The 13,149-nt window shown below is 56.6% G+C and overlaps 1 protein-coding gene across 1 annotated transcript in view; it reads left to right on the top strand.

The window, feature by feature from the left end:
• Positions 1 to 8,086, top strand: part of ECHS1 (enoyl-CoA hydratase, short chain 1) — an 8,332-nt gene extending 246 nt beyond the window's left edge. Inside the window, exons 2-9 of the mRNA XM_029920743.1 lie at positions 7 to 27; positions 1,145 to 1,342; positions 1,852 to 1,979; positions 2,768 to 2,867; positions 4,035 to 4,139; positions 4,620 to 4,739; positions 6,712 to 6,779; positions 7,710 to 8,086. Coding sequence (XP_029776603.1) covers positions 7 to 27; positions 1,145 to 1,342; positions 1,852 to 1,979; positions 2,768 to 2,867; positions 4,035 to 4,139; positions 4,620 to 4,739; positions 6,712 to 6,779; positions 7,710 to 7,775 — 806 coding nt within the window. The 3' untranslated portion in view covers positions 7,776 to 8,086. The remainder of the gene's footprint in view (positions 1 to 6; positions 28 to 1,144; positions 1,343 to 1,851; positions 1,980 to 2,767; positions 2,868 to 4,034; positions 4,140 to 4,619; positions 4,740 to 6,711; positions 6,780 to 7,709) is intronic.
• Positions 8,087 to 13,149: the final 5,063 nt, after the last annotated feature.

Raw genomic sequence — 13,149 nt, 5'->3', positions numbered from 1 at the left:
GCGCGGCTCTGCGCCCCTTCGCCTCGGGTGAGTGCGGGGCCAAAGCCGCGGGAGCGGGGTGGGGGTCCGGCCCCGCGGCCGCACCTGGGACCCCCGGGCCTGACCCAGTCCGACCCCGGAGCTGACCCCTCAGCACCCTCAGTAGCTGCCCGGGCCTGACCCCGCCCCTCTGCAGGGGGCGCTGTCCAGCACCCCTGCCAACACCTGCCGCCTCCGCTTGCTGTGCTCTGGGGTTACTGGTGCCCCCCTTAGTTGCGAGGAATCAGGACCGCGTGCCGAGACCGCTGGCCATTTCAGTTTGCTTGTTTGGTTTACGGGAGTTCGATAGAATGTGCTGTTGGGGCCTCGGAATTGGAAACGGTCACGTGTCTTGTCCAGCAGGCCTCCTGCGCGGGCCTGCTCGTGTCCACTGCTCGTCCCAAGTCTGGCCGGCCCGTCCTTCACTCAGCCTTCAGCCGGTGGCGCGGGCTTCCCTAGGGGCTCCTGGCCTGTCCCTGAGCTAGGCGAATCCCTGCATCCCGTTCCTTTAGCGGGTACCCACTTACCTGCCGGCTACCAGGGCCTGTCGATTGTACCCTCCGTCTTTTTGATGTTTCATTTCTGCTCCTGACTTGCGGTCAGCAATCATTTCATACATGTTACTCCCCAACCAACCCTCAGAGTAGGGTCCCAATCTGACACACACCTGTGGCTTCCGGGGTTAACTTTCTTCCTCTTCAGGCCTTACTGACCCCCCAAATCTGAGTGGCCTGCCCCTCTAGGCCGTGGCAGTCTCCTTTTCCCTGTGTGTGCCTCCTACTCTGTTCTGTCCACAGCTTGGTTCTGCCACAGAGTTGGCATTTGTTGAAGGAACCTATTTCCCGGTCCCTTGTTTGGGCAGGATCCCAGGGTGTCCCTAGTGCAGGTTCTGGGCAGCGTCCACCGGAGCACTCAGAAGAAGAAAGGCCACTGCGGGCTGCTCTTCATTGCTGGGTTTGTTTTCTACCTTAAGGAGATGTTTAAACTTCTGTGACGGTAGAGACTAGTACAGAGGCCACCATGAGGCCGAGGACTGGGCAGGGGACATGTCAGGTTCACTGATGGGGTAAGTCCCCCGAGTTTGATGCCTACGGGAATGGAGATCCCTTTTCCCCTCCTGCTCCAGGTGCTGACTTCCAGTACCTCATCACAGCAAAGAAGGGAAAGAAGGGCAGCGTGGGGCTGATCCAGCTGAACCGCCCCAAAGTGCTCAACGCGCTCTGCAATGGCCTGATTGTGGAGCTCAACCAGGCACTTGACGCCTTCGAGGAGGATCCCGCTGTGGGAGCCATCGTCCTCACGGGTGGCGAGAAGGCGTTTGCAGGTGTGTGGCAGCATGGCCTCCGGCCGGCCGGGTGTGTAAGAGGCCGTCTGACTGGCGTGTGGCATTGTAGACAGCCTTACGCCTCCATGGTGGCGTCAGAAACTTGAGTACTACTTGGGGTTTATTTAAACGTAAAGTGTAAACAGACACAGGTTTTGCTCGAATGGACTGCTCTGTTTAACATTCAAGTGTGCTCCACCAGCAAACTGAGTTAGAGGGATTCGGGTCCTCGACAGTTGGGTTTTATGTGTCCTGAGTGACTAGAATAACCTTCTGAGTCCCGCTCGCACCTGGTTCCTGTCCCGCGACTCCTCTGCATCACCTCTGTCAACACATACTGTGGCATTTCGCCACCATCCCTGCTTCCTGGCTCTGTCCCTGCGGCCATCGCCTCACAGGTCCTCTCGGCCACTTGCACACTCATAGCTCCCTGTTGGTTTGGGGAGTGCAGCAATATGGGGGTCTCTGCTCTTGTAACTGGGGCCTCATTTCTGCCCCCTCCCCCCCAGCTGGAGCCGATATCAAGGAGATGCAGAACCGAATGTTCCAGGACTGTTACTCCAGCCAGTTCTTGAGCCACTGGGACCGACTTGCCCGGATCAGGAAGCCGGTCATAGCTGCTGTCAATGGCTACGCTGTGAGTGTCAGGCCACGTCTGGTCTCAGCGCACTGGTGGGCATCGCATAACCGATTTTTGTTTTGAAAAGGCCAGAGTTTACTTACCAGCCAATATGTCCTTCCCACTGAGTGATGCCAAAGACCCGAGACTCACAGAGAAGACGCGTTAAAGCACTGGCTTTCGTAGTGGACGTTCAACCGCTGGCGTCCTGGCGCCTTTGTTAGGAGAGCCCCTCCGTCCCCCCGCGGCCCCTGTGGCTCCTGGGAACGACTCCCTCTACTAGGTTATAGGCCACGTGCTGCTTTTTCTGTGCAGTTTTAATGGCTTCAGCCTGCACTGTACCTGTAAACTGCTGAGCTCTGCTGCCATTGAGAGACACATGTCCTCCGTGTGGTGGGTCGGGGACTCTGCCCAGGCACGTGGACACTCAGAGGCACTGGGGATGATCATATCAAAGTGAGGAGGGCAGCTCCGTTCGTGATCATTCAACAAAGCTCCCCTGGGTAAGCTGGGGTCAGCCAGTCAGGTTTATCGGACCACCGTCCTGCCTGCTAATTTGTGAGCTCTGGCCGCCTTCAAGCCTGCACAGCAGAGCAGAGACTGTGGGGCCCACGGAGCTGAAGAGTTTGCTGTTGGGCCTGTTGCCAGCATCAGCCATTTGTGGGTAACTTACAGGAACACCTAACTAACTTTGCCTCTCTGTGTTAATCTTGCTGCACCCTGGGCCAAGTTCATTTTAACAGAAAACTTAGGCACATCGAGTGAATTTCTAATTGGGTTTCCTGTTGGCACCTCATGTTTTGCAGCTTGGTGGCGGCTGCGAACTTGCTATGATGTGTGACATCATTTATGCTGGAGAGAAAGCCCAGTTTGCACAGCCGGAAATCCTGTTAGGGACCATCCCAGGTAAAGCGTGATGACGTCTCTAGTATCATGTCTGCAGGTAATTCTCCAGAATCTGCCCACATCTCAGGAAGTTACGGGCTTTTCCAGTAATAGACAAAAGCATGCAGCCCGCATCTGACAAGGGGCCCGGGGCTGTGGTGTGAGCGCTGGCCGGGCAGCCAGCTGTCTGCTCCCACTGCTCCCTTTGCTGACAGCACACTGAGCCCCAGTAGCCACAGAAGCGCTCTGAGAGTGGCCCAAGAGCCTCGAGCTGTGCAGTCTCCTTTGATGACAGCCTGGTCCCTTGTCGGACGCTGGTAGGCACGGCGGCTCCACAGTGCGTTACAGCTGCAGCGATTCTTGTCCGTGACCCCAGGTTCAGCAGAACAGGGAGTCACATCCCCCACGAGGTGGGGGATGGGAGCTGCGGGCAAACAGTGACCCGTCTGTGCCCTGGGGACCACTCGGTAGGGCTCCTGGCTTACATCCCCACAGGGTCTCTGCCCTGCATCTAGAGCCTGGAGCTCACAGCATCCCCTGAGCATCCAGGCAGCTGTGGGGTCAGGAAAGGGTGTCTGGGGTCGGATAAGGGCAAGGAAAGCTCTGGATGAGCTCTGCTGACTGCCCGGCTCTTGCTGTCTCTGTGCCCAAGGCCTCCATTGAGATAGCACCAGAGCCTGTTGCACCGTGAGTATCTCCCTCGGGCGGTCCCCTTGGCTCACCCTGACAGCCTGGTGGGCACTGTGGGGCAGGTGACTGGGCAGATCACCGTTTTTCCAGCTGCAGAGCATCAAGTGAGCAGGAGGGTGAGTGGGGCGCACGGAGGCCAGCACTGGAGAGGACACACTAAGCAGCCCAGGAGGTGGAGCCCTTGGTCTCCAGACCCTGAGGGCAACAGGCCACAGTCAGAGGCTGCCCCAGCTGGCCTCCAGGTTGAGCTGCACCAGGGTCTGAGCTGTCTGACTCCTGCTGGACAGCTGCTTGTGCAGGGGGCGCAGTGTGCCAGGCCTGGGACCTTGGTGGGAAGAGGAGCCTCCCCTGAGGGTTTTAAGTTGCTTTCTTTCTGCCCACCTGCCCCACTCACAGGCCCCGTCTTCACCCCTCAGAACAAGTGTGTCTTGTGTCTGTGGCATCTTGGCTTGCATTGGCCATCAGCCAGCCGTGACCTGCTGCCCTCTGTCCCTGCAGGTGCAGGGGGCACCCAGCGACTGACCCGCGCTGTTGGGAAGTCGCTGGCCATGGAGATGGTCCTCACTGGTGACCGGATCTCTGCCCAGGACGCCAAACAAGCAGGTGGAGACCAGCACTGCCCCGTGGAACTGCCCTCATGGGGAGCTGAGTGGAGAGGGGAGGGCAGTGTCCAGCATGCTTTCTGGAGCCCCGAGAACCCCAAGGACAACTGCCTTGGTGTTTTATTGGGGGTGCCCCAGGCACGAAAGAGTAACTGAACCTGCATCTGGGTGAAGAATCATTAGAAAACCATCCTGTCTCCCAAGCCCAGTGTCAGCAGTGGGGGGTCTGGGAGACCCTCGGCAGGCACCCCCTTTCCCCGCCCCTGGGGGATTCGCTCTTCCCCATTCATGTGTCTGTGAGTGCGTAGTGGCCTCAGCAGCTGAGGGCATCGGCCCCGCCTCGGGGGTGGCGTGGAGCCTTCCCTGTGTCACTGCAGCCCCTTGTTACACCCAGAAGACCCCGGCTCTCAGAGCGGCATCCTGACTCAGAGAAACATAACCAGCGCTTTTTTCTGATGTTATTTACCTTTTTGTGTTTTAGGCCTTGTAAGCAAAATTTTTCCCGTGGAGACACTGGTCGAAGAAGCCATCCAGTGTGCAGAGAAAATTGCCAGCAATTCTAAAATCATAACAGCAATGGCCAAAGAGTCTGTGAATGCAGGTGGGGGTCCTGCCGGGAAGAGAGGTCCAAGGGCTGGCGGCACAGGAACGGTCCTGAACCTTAGGGCTTTGGCTCTGAGCCGTGCATCTTAGCCCACCCCGGACAGAAGTTGTGAGGGTTCTTCATGTTGTGATCCTGGCTCTTTGTAGCGTTCTAGTTTTCAGATTCTCCTGAAACGTTCTGAGTTCCTCTTGGTATCACGACCCAAGGAAGGAGCTAGCCTGAGGGACAGAGGTGGACAAACTCTCAGCTGCAGGGAAATGGCCAGCACAGGCAGGACGGTCCCTAGAGTACAGCCAGTCTGGCTCCTCAGGACCTCCGCTCCGCTCCCAGAACCCAGTGGGAGATGCTTCTCTGTCTGCAGCGGGACAGGGAGCTGTGCACTGGTCAGCAGCCTGGGGGGCGGCGCAGGCTCACGGACACCCATGTGGGCCGGGGACAGACTCCTGCTGCCCCTCGTTGCTCCAGACTCTGTCTACCCTCCACCAGCGGAGCGGCTGTGACCCTCCCAAGAATGTCTGGAGTCTTAACGGAGCACTTGGTCCTCAGCACTGGGGGGGCACTGCCTGTGGAGACCATGGGCCCTGGATGGCTGCTGAGGCCCCTGGGCCTGTGCTCCCCTGCAGGAAAGCGGTCACCCTGGGCTGCTGTTGTCTTACTTGAAGGAGCTGGTGTTTGTGACGCTTCACCGTGGGGGTGAGCGGGTAGCACACACTCCAGAAGGGGACACTGCTGCCGGATGCCTGGGGGGCTCAGTCGGTTGAGCGTCCAACTCTCGATTTTGGCTCAGGTCGTAATTTCACAGTTCATGGGTTCAAGCCCTGCATTGGGCTCTGCGCTGACAGTGAGGAGCCTGCTTAGGATTCTGTTTCCCTCTCTCTGTCCTGGCCTCTCTTTGTCTCATTCAAAATAAACAAACTTTAAAAAAGAAAAAGAAGGGGCTCCTGGGAGGCTCAGTCAGTTGAGCATCTGACTTCGGCTCAGGTCATGATCTTGCAGTTTGTGGTTCGAGCCCCGCGTCGGGCTCTGTGCTGACCACTAGCTCAGAGCCTGGAGCCTGCTTCAGATACTGTGTCCCTTTCTGTCTCTGCCCCTCCCCTGTTCATGCTCTGTCTCTCTGTTTCTCAAAAATAAATAAATACAAAAAAAGAAAAAGAAGTGGACGCTGCTGTCTTGCAAAGTCTGTGAGGCCACAGTCCCCAAAGGCACCTGCCTTTGCTCCGCCCCTCGCTGGGGCCATGCTGCTCCTGGTGCTCAGCCAAGGAAAATACTTGCCCTTTGCTGGGAGCACAGGCCCAGAGCAATGACATTCTCACTGCCTAGGACTGTGTTCTGGCACAATGTTTCTTTTTCTGGTTTTCATTCTTTTTTGTTTGTTTGTTTTTAATAAATTATTTCCTTATTTCTTTTTTTTTTGAAATCTTTATTTATTTTGAGAGAAAGCACAAGCAGGGAAAGGGAGAACTCCAGGCAGTCTCCGCACTGTCAGCGCCGAGGCTGACACGGGGCTCGGTCCCATGGACCATGAGATCATGACCTGAGCTAAAGTCCAGGGCTCGACCGACTGAGCCCCCCAGACGTTTTTACTGTTTTAGAAACTATCTCCTTCTGTACTTCTCTGGGTCCCAGATCATCCTGTGACCGCACAAAGTTGGTCCCTTTTACTCAGTTCTTTGTGCCTCTGTTTTGGGGCCACCGGGCATGAAGCACGGGAGGCGCTCTAGGCAGGTGGGTTTGCTGATGCTCAGCCAGGCGGTCACGTGAGAAGGCCGAGGGCCCCCAGGCCGCGTCGCAGTCGTGGTGGACCTGAGGCTTTTGTGGGTCAGTGGGGAATGTTCCCTCTCACCGATAAAGTTTAACGTGTCCCAGAATAAAGAGGAAGAGGCTTGATCAGAGAAAAAAAAAAAAAAAAAGCTTAACGTGTCCCCGCATCAGGCATCAGCGCTCATGACTTCAGAATTTTCTTTTTCAGCTTTTGAAATGACGTTAACAGAGGGAAACAAGTTGGAGAAGAAGCTCTTCTATTCAACGTTCGCTACCGTGAGTAAACATTCAGATGGGAGGCACGTGTCCCTGCCGTAAAGACCACGGAGAATTTCCTTGTAGATTTTTCAGTAAATACCACTTCTCTTTGGTCGAACTATTCACTTCCCCAGCAACTGGATCAGATGTGTCCTGCCGTGAGCATGATTTTTGCAAATAAGTCCGGTGTGTGGAAGCCCTTACGGGGCTACTTCCTGGTGCAGAAGGTCTTCAGAAATGCCCTCTTAGAGGGCAGGCTCCTGTGTTCAGACGCAGTCCTCTTGCCCATCGCTTTCCTAGCTCTGTCCCGTGGCGAGGAACGGAGTTGAATGTCTTCTGATACTGCAACCCAGAGCTTCAGAACCGTGTTTTCTAGGACTTTAGACAGTAACCGAAAGGTGGTCATTCTTGTAATAGTGATTAAAACCTCTGTCTTTTTTATCAGAAAGTCGTATGTAGGTGTTTCATAAAAGAGAGATTAGAAATGTCTTTGGCTCTCGAGGAAGTGAAGGTGCGCGCACGCAGGGGGGAGGTGAGGGCACGCGCACGCAGGTCGGTCTTGCACTCCGTGTCCTCCGTGGCACTCACGGCCCTCGCTGACACAGACCACCACTAAACCCGGGCGAAGAGCGGGTGAATGACCCAAACACAGGCGTCGGAGCTTCTCGGTGGATGAGAGTTTATTTGACTCATACATCAGTGGTCCCTGAATGATCAGACCTCGAGACTGGGTGATATATAAAACTGCCGTTTCCAGGCCAGCCCTAAGTGGTCGGGGGTCCGGGTCATTCCCAGGTTTCCGGGCAGTCCCGATGCAGGACCCTTCCTCCCTGTGCCCCCCCACTCTGGATCTGAAGGCAGAGGAACCCCATGGACGGGCTGAGCCCCGCACTTGACTCAGTAGGAAAACATAAATGTCCATCTCTGTTTTTTTCCCTTTCCCACCAGGAAGACCGGAAGGAAGGGATGACCGCGTTTGTGGAAAAGAGAAAGGCCAGTTTCAAAGACCAGTGAGCCCCTGTCTCTGCCTTGAAGCCTCTACTTACAGAGAGCAAATTCAGTCTGACGGTTTTAGAAGCAAATGAATCCTCTCTTGCAATGGGCGGTGGAGGTGACGCGCAGGTGCTTGCTTGCTGATGCTCGGGGCTCCTGCTCTCGGTGGGCAGTCTTCCCCCAGGGTCATGAGAACCAGTATGTGGAGTGTGTTCACGTCCTGACTAACCGTATTCTTCTTAATCAGATTGTGCTCAGGACGCCTGGGTGGCTGGGTCGGTTGAGCATCCGACTCTTGATTTCAGCTCAGGTCATGATCTCATAGTTCGTGAGATCAAGCCCCACGCCGGGGCTGTCCGCACAGAGCCTGCTTGAGATTCTGTGTCTCTCTCTCTGCCTCTTCACCCTGCTTGTGCGCGCACACACTCTCTCAAAATAAACTGTAAAAAAAATGCTGTCATGAGCCTTTGGTGTGTTTAAGTTTTTACTTGATTTCAGGAACTGAGGTGCTCAGTGTACAGGATGTCATGTTCAGGTGGAAACGCGTCCCCTGCTGGGTGGCCGTGTGGCTTCCACGGCCAGTGAACATAGCGCTCCGAGGGTGGTGCTGCTGACTACGTGGCGGACATGCGTCACATCGAGCCTCTGTCCTCCGGCAGTGAGTGTCCCGTCACTGTGCAAACTTCCACTTTGCTGTTGTGACAACAGTCACCCGGAGCAGGGGTCATGGAGTAAGTCCCCCCTCACACTCGTGGGGTAACCACTGCTAACAGGCACGGAGCTTTCTAGATATTTCTGTGCGGCACGTGCACACCCAAGTACAGAGCTCAGTTTTCTTCTCATGGAGATGCAGTTCTGCGGCCATGCTTCTCCAGCGCGCACTGACCCGCGAGCGCCCCTCTTCTCGTGTTTGACAAGCATCCTCTCGCTTGTCGTGAGGTCTGTGTCGTGGGCAGTTTACCTTCCTAACCGTTTTTAAATCTACAAGAGTAGTCGTGGTGCCCTCCCCGCTGCCCATCTCCACGCCGCTCTGTCCCCAGCCGTGACCTCGCAGCCCTGGTGCTGCCTCGGCCCCCTTCCTCCTGTGTCTGGGAATTTAGTATGTTTCCAAACTCCGTCCAGGCCACAGCCCGTAATAGAGTTTGATTTCTTTTCATAGCTGAGTAAGATTCCTGCGCGCATCCCGCTCGCTGGCCCTGAAACACGTCGTGACGCAGGCGTGTTGTAGTTTATTTCCCCTGATGTTGGATGTTAGGCTGCGTCCAGTTCCCAGTTAGCAGAACTGTGTGGAAAACACCGCGGTGAACATCCTGTGCATGAATCCTTGCACTGCAGTGTGAGCACGTCTGTAAGACTTTAACAAGTGAGCCTGCAAGGGACAGGCTGCCTGTGACGGGGACTTGCCTGCCCCGTCCTGTCTAAACCCGTCAGCAAGGCCTCTGCCTGGCGCTTCTCGGGGCCAGATGGCTGAGTGTCCACCACCGATGGTAGTGCCACGCGCCTCTGAGCCCCTAGGGTGTTTGCTCGAACCGGAGCTGTGGGGGCCAGGCGTGCGGCGTCTCCAAGACGTCCAGCGGTCCCCGCTGCCCAGCCAACCTGCCTGGGTCTATAACGCTGAGCGCCGCTTGCTGCAGGAGACAGAAATTCTGCAAGCCTCTTCTGTGGGCTTCGGACTCTGGTGGGCCAGCTGCGACCCCTGGATCACACCGCCAGGGCACTGGGTGGCGGAGGGACCCCAGCCACGGGAAGCCACCCACACCCCACCAGATGTCTACTTCCCAGTTTTTGGGCCAGCACAGCATGGTGCTTCAACCCTCCATCCGCCAGGTTCGGGAGCAGAAGCCCTGCAGCACAGGCCGGAAGTCTGTCCTGCCTGAGAGGGCCTCACGGGTGACGGGAGCAGTCGCTGTCCAGGCCGGGGCTTCAGCCTCAGAACGTCCTCAGACCCTGTGAGGTGAGGTGAGCACACAAGCATCTGTGCAGGGGAGCGCTGGGCAGTGTGGGGACCCAGCGAGCTGTCGACACGTGCGTGTGGCACGGCAGCTGCAGGTTAACAGATGGGCCCGGGGGAGGGGTCAGGGCCCGCCAGCTGGCACACGACGCCCAGCCCTCACCCTGTCAGGGGACAGTGTGCACTGCTTGTGAACCAGGACAGAGCTCTGCCCACACAGGGACTCCGCAGTGGGTCCTGCACCTGGCGGGGCCGGGATCTGGGCCCCAGAGCACCCATCCCTGGGAGCCCTCTATCCCCCCGGCTGAGTGGTGACCCGGGAGCACTTGTGACAGTCGTTTCCTCCACTGTGTCCTGCAGTGGGTGTGGGCAGGTAGTCCAGAGGCTGGAACACGGCTGAGATCATTTCTGGATGTGCAGATCCGGTCGCGGTCTAGTGCTGGGGAGGGGCCAGGAGCGTGTCCCCTCTGCCCCAGGAAACGAGCTGAATGCTCGAGAAAGAACTGAAATGACCTTCCGTAAAGACTGGCTATGTAAACACCTTAGAGCACATGCTCTTCTGTTTTGGTTACATTTGTTCCGAGGCAGGGCACATTGTGTGTAAAGCAGGGCGCTGGCAGGAACAGGAATTTTGATCCTGGGTAGACAGTTTGCCTTTCGGGTATTAGCTCTGGACCTGCCTGTCCTCTTGTGCACTGTGGTGAGAAATGAGCAAGTTTGGAGCAGGCTGCAGAGGGGAGGTGTTGAGGGGCAGGCGGGAGGTCCTGTGCTGCGGCAGGACCCGCTCCCCGGTGCCGAGAGCGCAGACAGAAGGCAGGGGGACAGTCGTTATAGATAACGACCGTGTGACACGTGCAGAAGTGGGTACCAGGGAATGGGACTCGGACCACAGGCTCTCCCTGTGGCAGGTCGCCAGAAAGCTGGGCAAGCTTCCTGGCAATAGATGTGGGAATACTCACATATTAAAGCTGAATGCGTAACTGAGGGTTTGTGCTGGTTGACATAACACCTATCATAGATTCTGGAATAAACAAGCAGAGGTGTCCAAGGGAGGAAACCTAAAAGTTGGAGAAATCGATTTGCTTAATTGTTCACATGCAAGAAGCAGCAGCCTCTGTAATTTGATCGAGCAATAGAGTCCCAGAGTTCTGAGTTCCCAGAGTCCCCAGTTCTGAAGAGCTGGGTTTTTACTTTTTTTTTTAATGTTTATTTGGTGGGGGGACAGAGGGAGAGGGAGACAGAATCGAAAGCAGGATCCAGGCTCTGAGCTGTCAGCACAGAGCCCAATGCAGGGCTCGAATTCACAGACCATGAGACCATGACCTGAGCCAAAGTCACCTAACCAACTGACCCCCCAAGCACCCCCTGAGGAGCCAGTTTTGAGGGGCCCATCTTCACATCCTTGCCTTAGCCGTGTTCAGCCAGAGACCAAGAAATTGTTCAACACCGAACGTGCATGTCAGAGTCTATGTGTGCCTCAAATGTCTGTATCCATAGGGTTATTTGGTCTCCAGAACTTGGCAGGGCCAGGAGTCCAGCACCTAGGCCTAGTGGAATGACAGCTGGGGCTCCGGGCTGAGCTGGAGGGAGCCTAGCACATGGCCACAGGCTTGGCTGTGAGTGACAGCATCGCTGGCAGCCCTGAGCAGGACTGTCTGGGGGCCACAAACCCCATGGCAAGGCTCCTACCCCCTCAGAGTTCTGGCCCTATATTGTGTGGGATTTTGATTTGTTTTGAAGCTGAAACCTTGCCTTCTCGTCTATCTGTATCAGATTGGCTTTTCTCTCATACCTTTGCACACTTCCATTTTGGAGTTCAAACTGCTCAGGCACAACCCTCACCCAGGGTGGAGGCGGCCACTCTGGTGGCCCAGGTGCAGGCCTGCTGGCCTTCCCTCCCCCACCCCCAGCCCCAGCCCCAGCGGCTTCAGCCTCCACTCTCCCCAGCCGGGCAGCCCAGGGCCCTGCATTCCTGGCCCTGCTAGACGCCTGGCTGGTTTCCAACTCGCTCGCTCGACCAGCCGAGCTCCCCAGGTCCCAGCAGGAAAACACAGAGACATCTTTATTTCCTTCAAGTTTTCGCTGTGGCTGTGTTGTCTTTCATGTACAGAACCTTCCCGGGAGAAGCCAGGCTTCCCAGCATTCACGTAACCACAGGGCAGGGGTCATGACAATAGCACAGACCACACAACCCTGAGTCCATTTGGCAGTGAAGCAGAAGGTGGGCTCCGGAGGGAGAGAGCCTGGCCATGGCTCTGGGTTGGGCTGTCTTCCAACGGGCAGGTGAGCAGGGCAGCCCTGTGAGTTGAGGCCTTGGGTTTATGGGCGGGCTGGAGCCGAACAGGATCCTCATCTGCACACTGGGCAGTGAGGTTTGGTGGTGGGTCTTTACGCGGGGGTATGGCCAGGCCAGCACATGTGTGGGTACCTCCTCTACTGTCCGCCCTCCAGCCTGAGTGTGGGACCAGATGGGAAGAGATAGACTCAGAGTGAAGGCCAACGACGGTGTGGGTGGGGCTCTTGGCGTCCATCTTGGCAGGGCCCAGGAGCCACCTGCATCAGTGAGCTACAGCTGCTTAACAAATTACCCCTAAACTTAGTGGCTTAAGGCAGCAATCACTAGTTGTTCTTTCTCACAGTCTGTATGGCTCAGCTTGTCTTTACCCCCACTGTGTCTGGGGCCTCAGCTGGACCCTCCTGACCACTCACTCACTCATCTGGTGGTGGGTGCTGCATCAGCCAGGCCTAGCTGGGGCCAAGGACCAAAATATCCACAAGGAGGCTCTCCACGTGCCCTGGGCTTCCTGCCAATACAATGTCTGCGTTCCCTGGACAAGTGTTCTGAGGAGAGAATCAGGAGGAAGACTTGCCGCCTTTTATGACCGAACCTCAGAAGCCAGACAGCACCATTTCCAGCATATTCTACTGGTTGAAGCAGTTACAAAGGTCCACCTGGTTCAAGGGAGGGGAACAAACCCCACCCTTCAGTGGAGGTGTGCCCATGGCACTGTGGGATGGCAAACCGCTCAACCAGGATCAGGCCCTGGAACCACATCCTGACAGTCCTGGACACAGACAGGCTGTGGGCTGCCCCTCCGGAGAAGTGGGCATCTTCCAGAAGGGAACCTAAAGGAGGTGGTGGCACCCTGAAATGTTTGGTGGTCCCGGCTTGTAGGGGAGCCCAGCATCCAGATTCCAGGTGTCCAGGAACAAGGGTCAGCAGCCTGGGAACCCTGGCCAGCTGAAGGCAAGGTGCTCCCTCCATTTAAGGGGAGGAGCTATGGATCCATCTCCCCCAGTCTGGACCCCCCAGCTTGGTGGGGTGGGAATGGGAAGATCCAGTCCTGAAGAGGGCGGGCAGGTCAGGGCACTGCTGTCCCGGGATGGAACACTGTACCCCAGTCAGGTATCTGAGGGGTCTCAGCAGGCTGACACAGGAGACAG

This window comes from Suricata suricatta, chromosome 2, assembly GCF_006229205.1.
Source record: "Suricata suricatta isolate VVHF042 chromosome 2, meerkat_22Aug2017_6uvM2_HiC, whole genome shotgun sequence".
NCBI lineage: Eukaryota > Metazoa > Chordata > Mammalia > Carnivora > Herpestidae > Suricata > Suricata suricatta.
The sequence above is the reverse complement of the archived record's forward strand: the minus strand, read 5'-3'. Positions and strand labels throughout refer to the sequence as shown.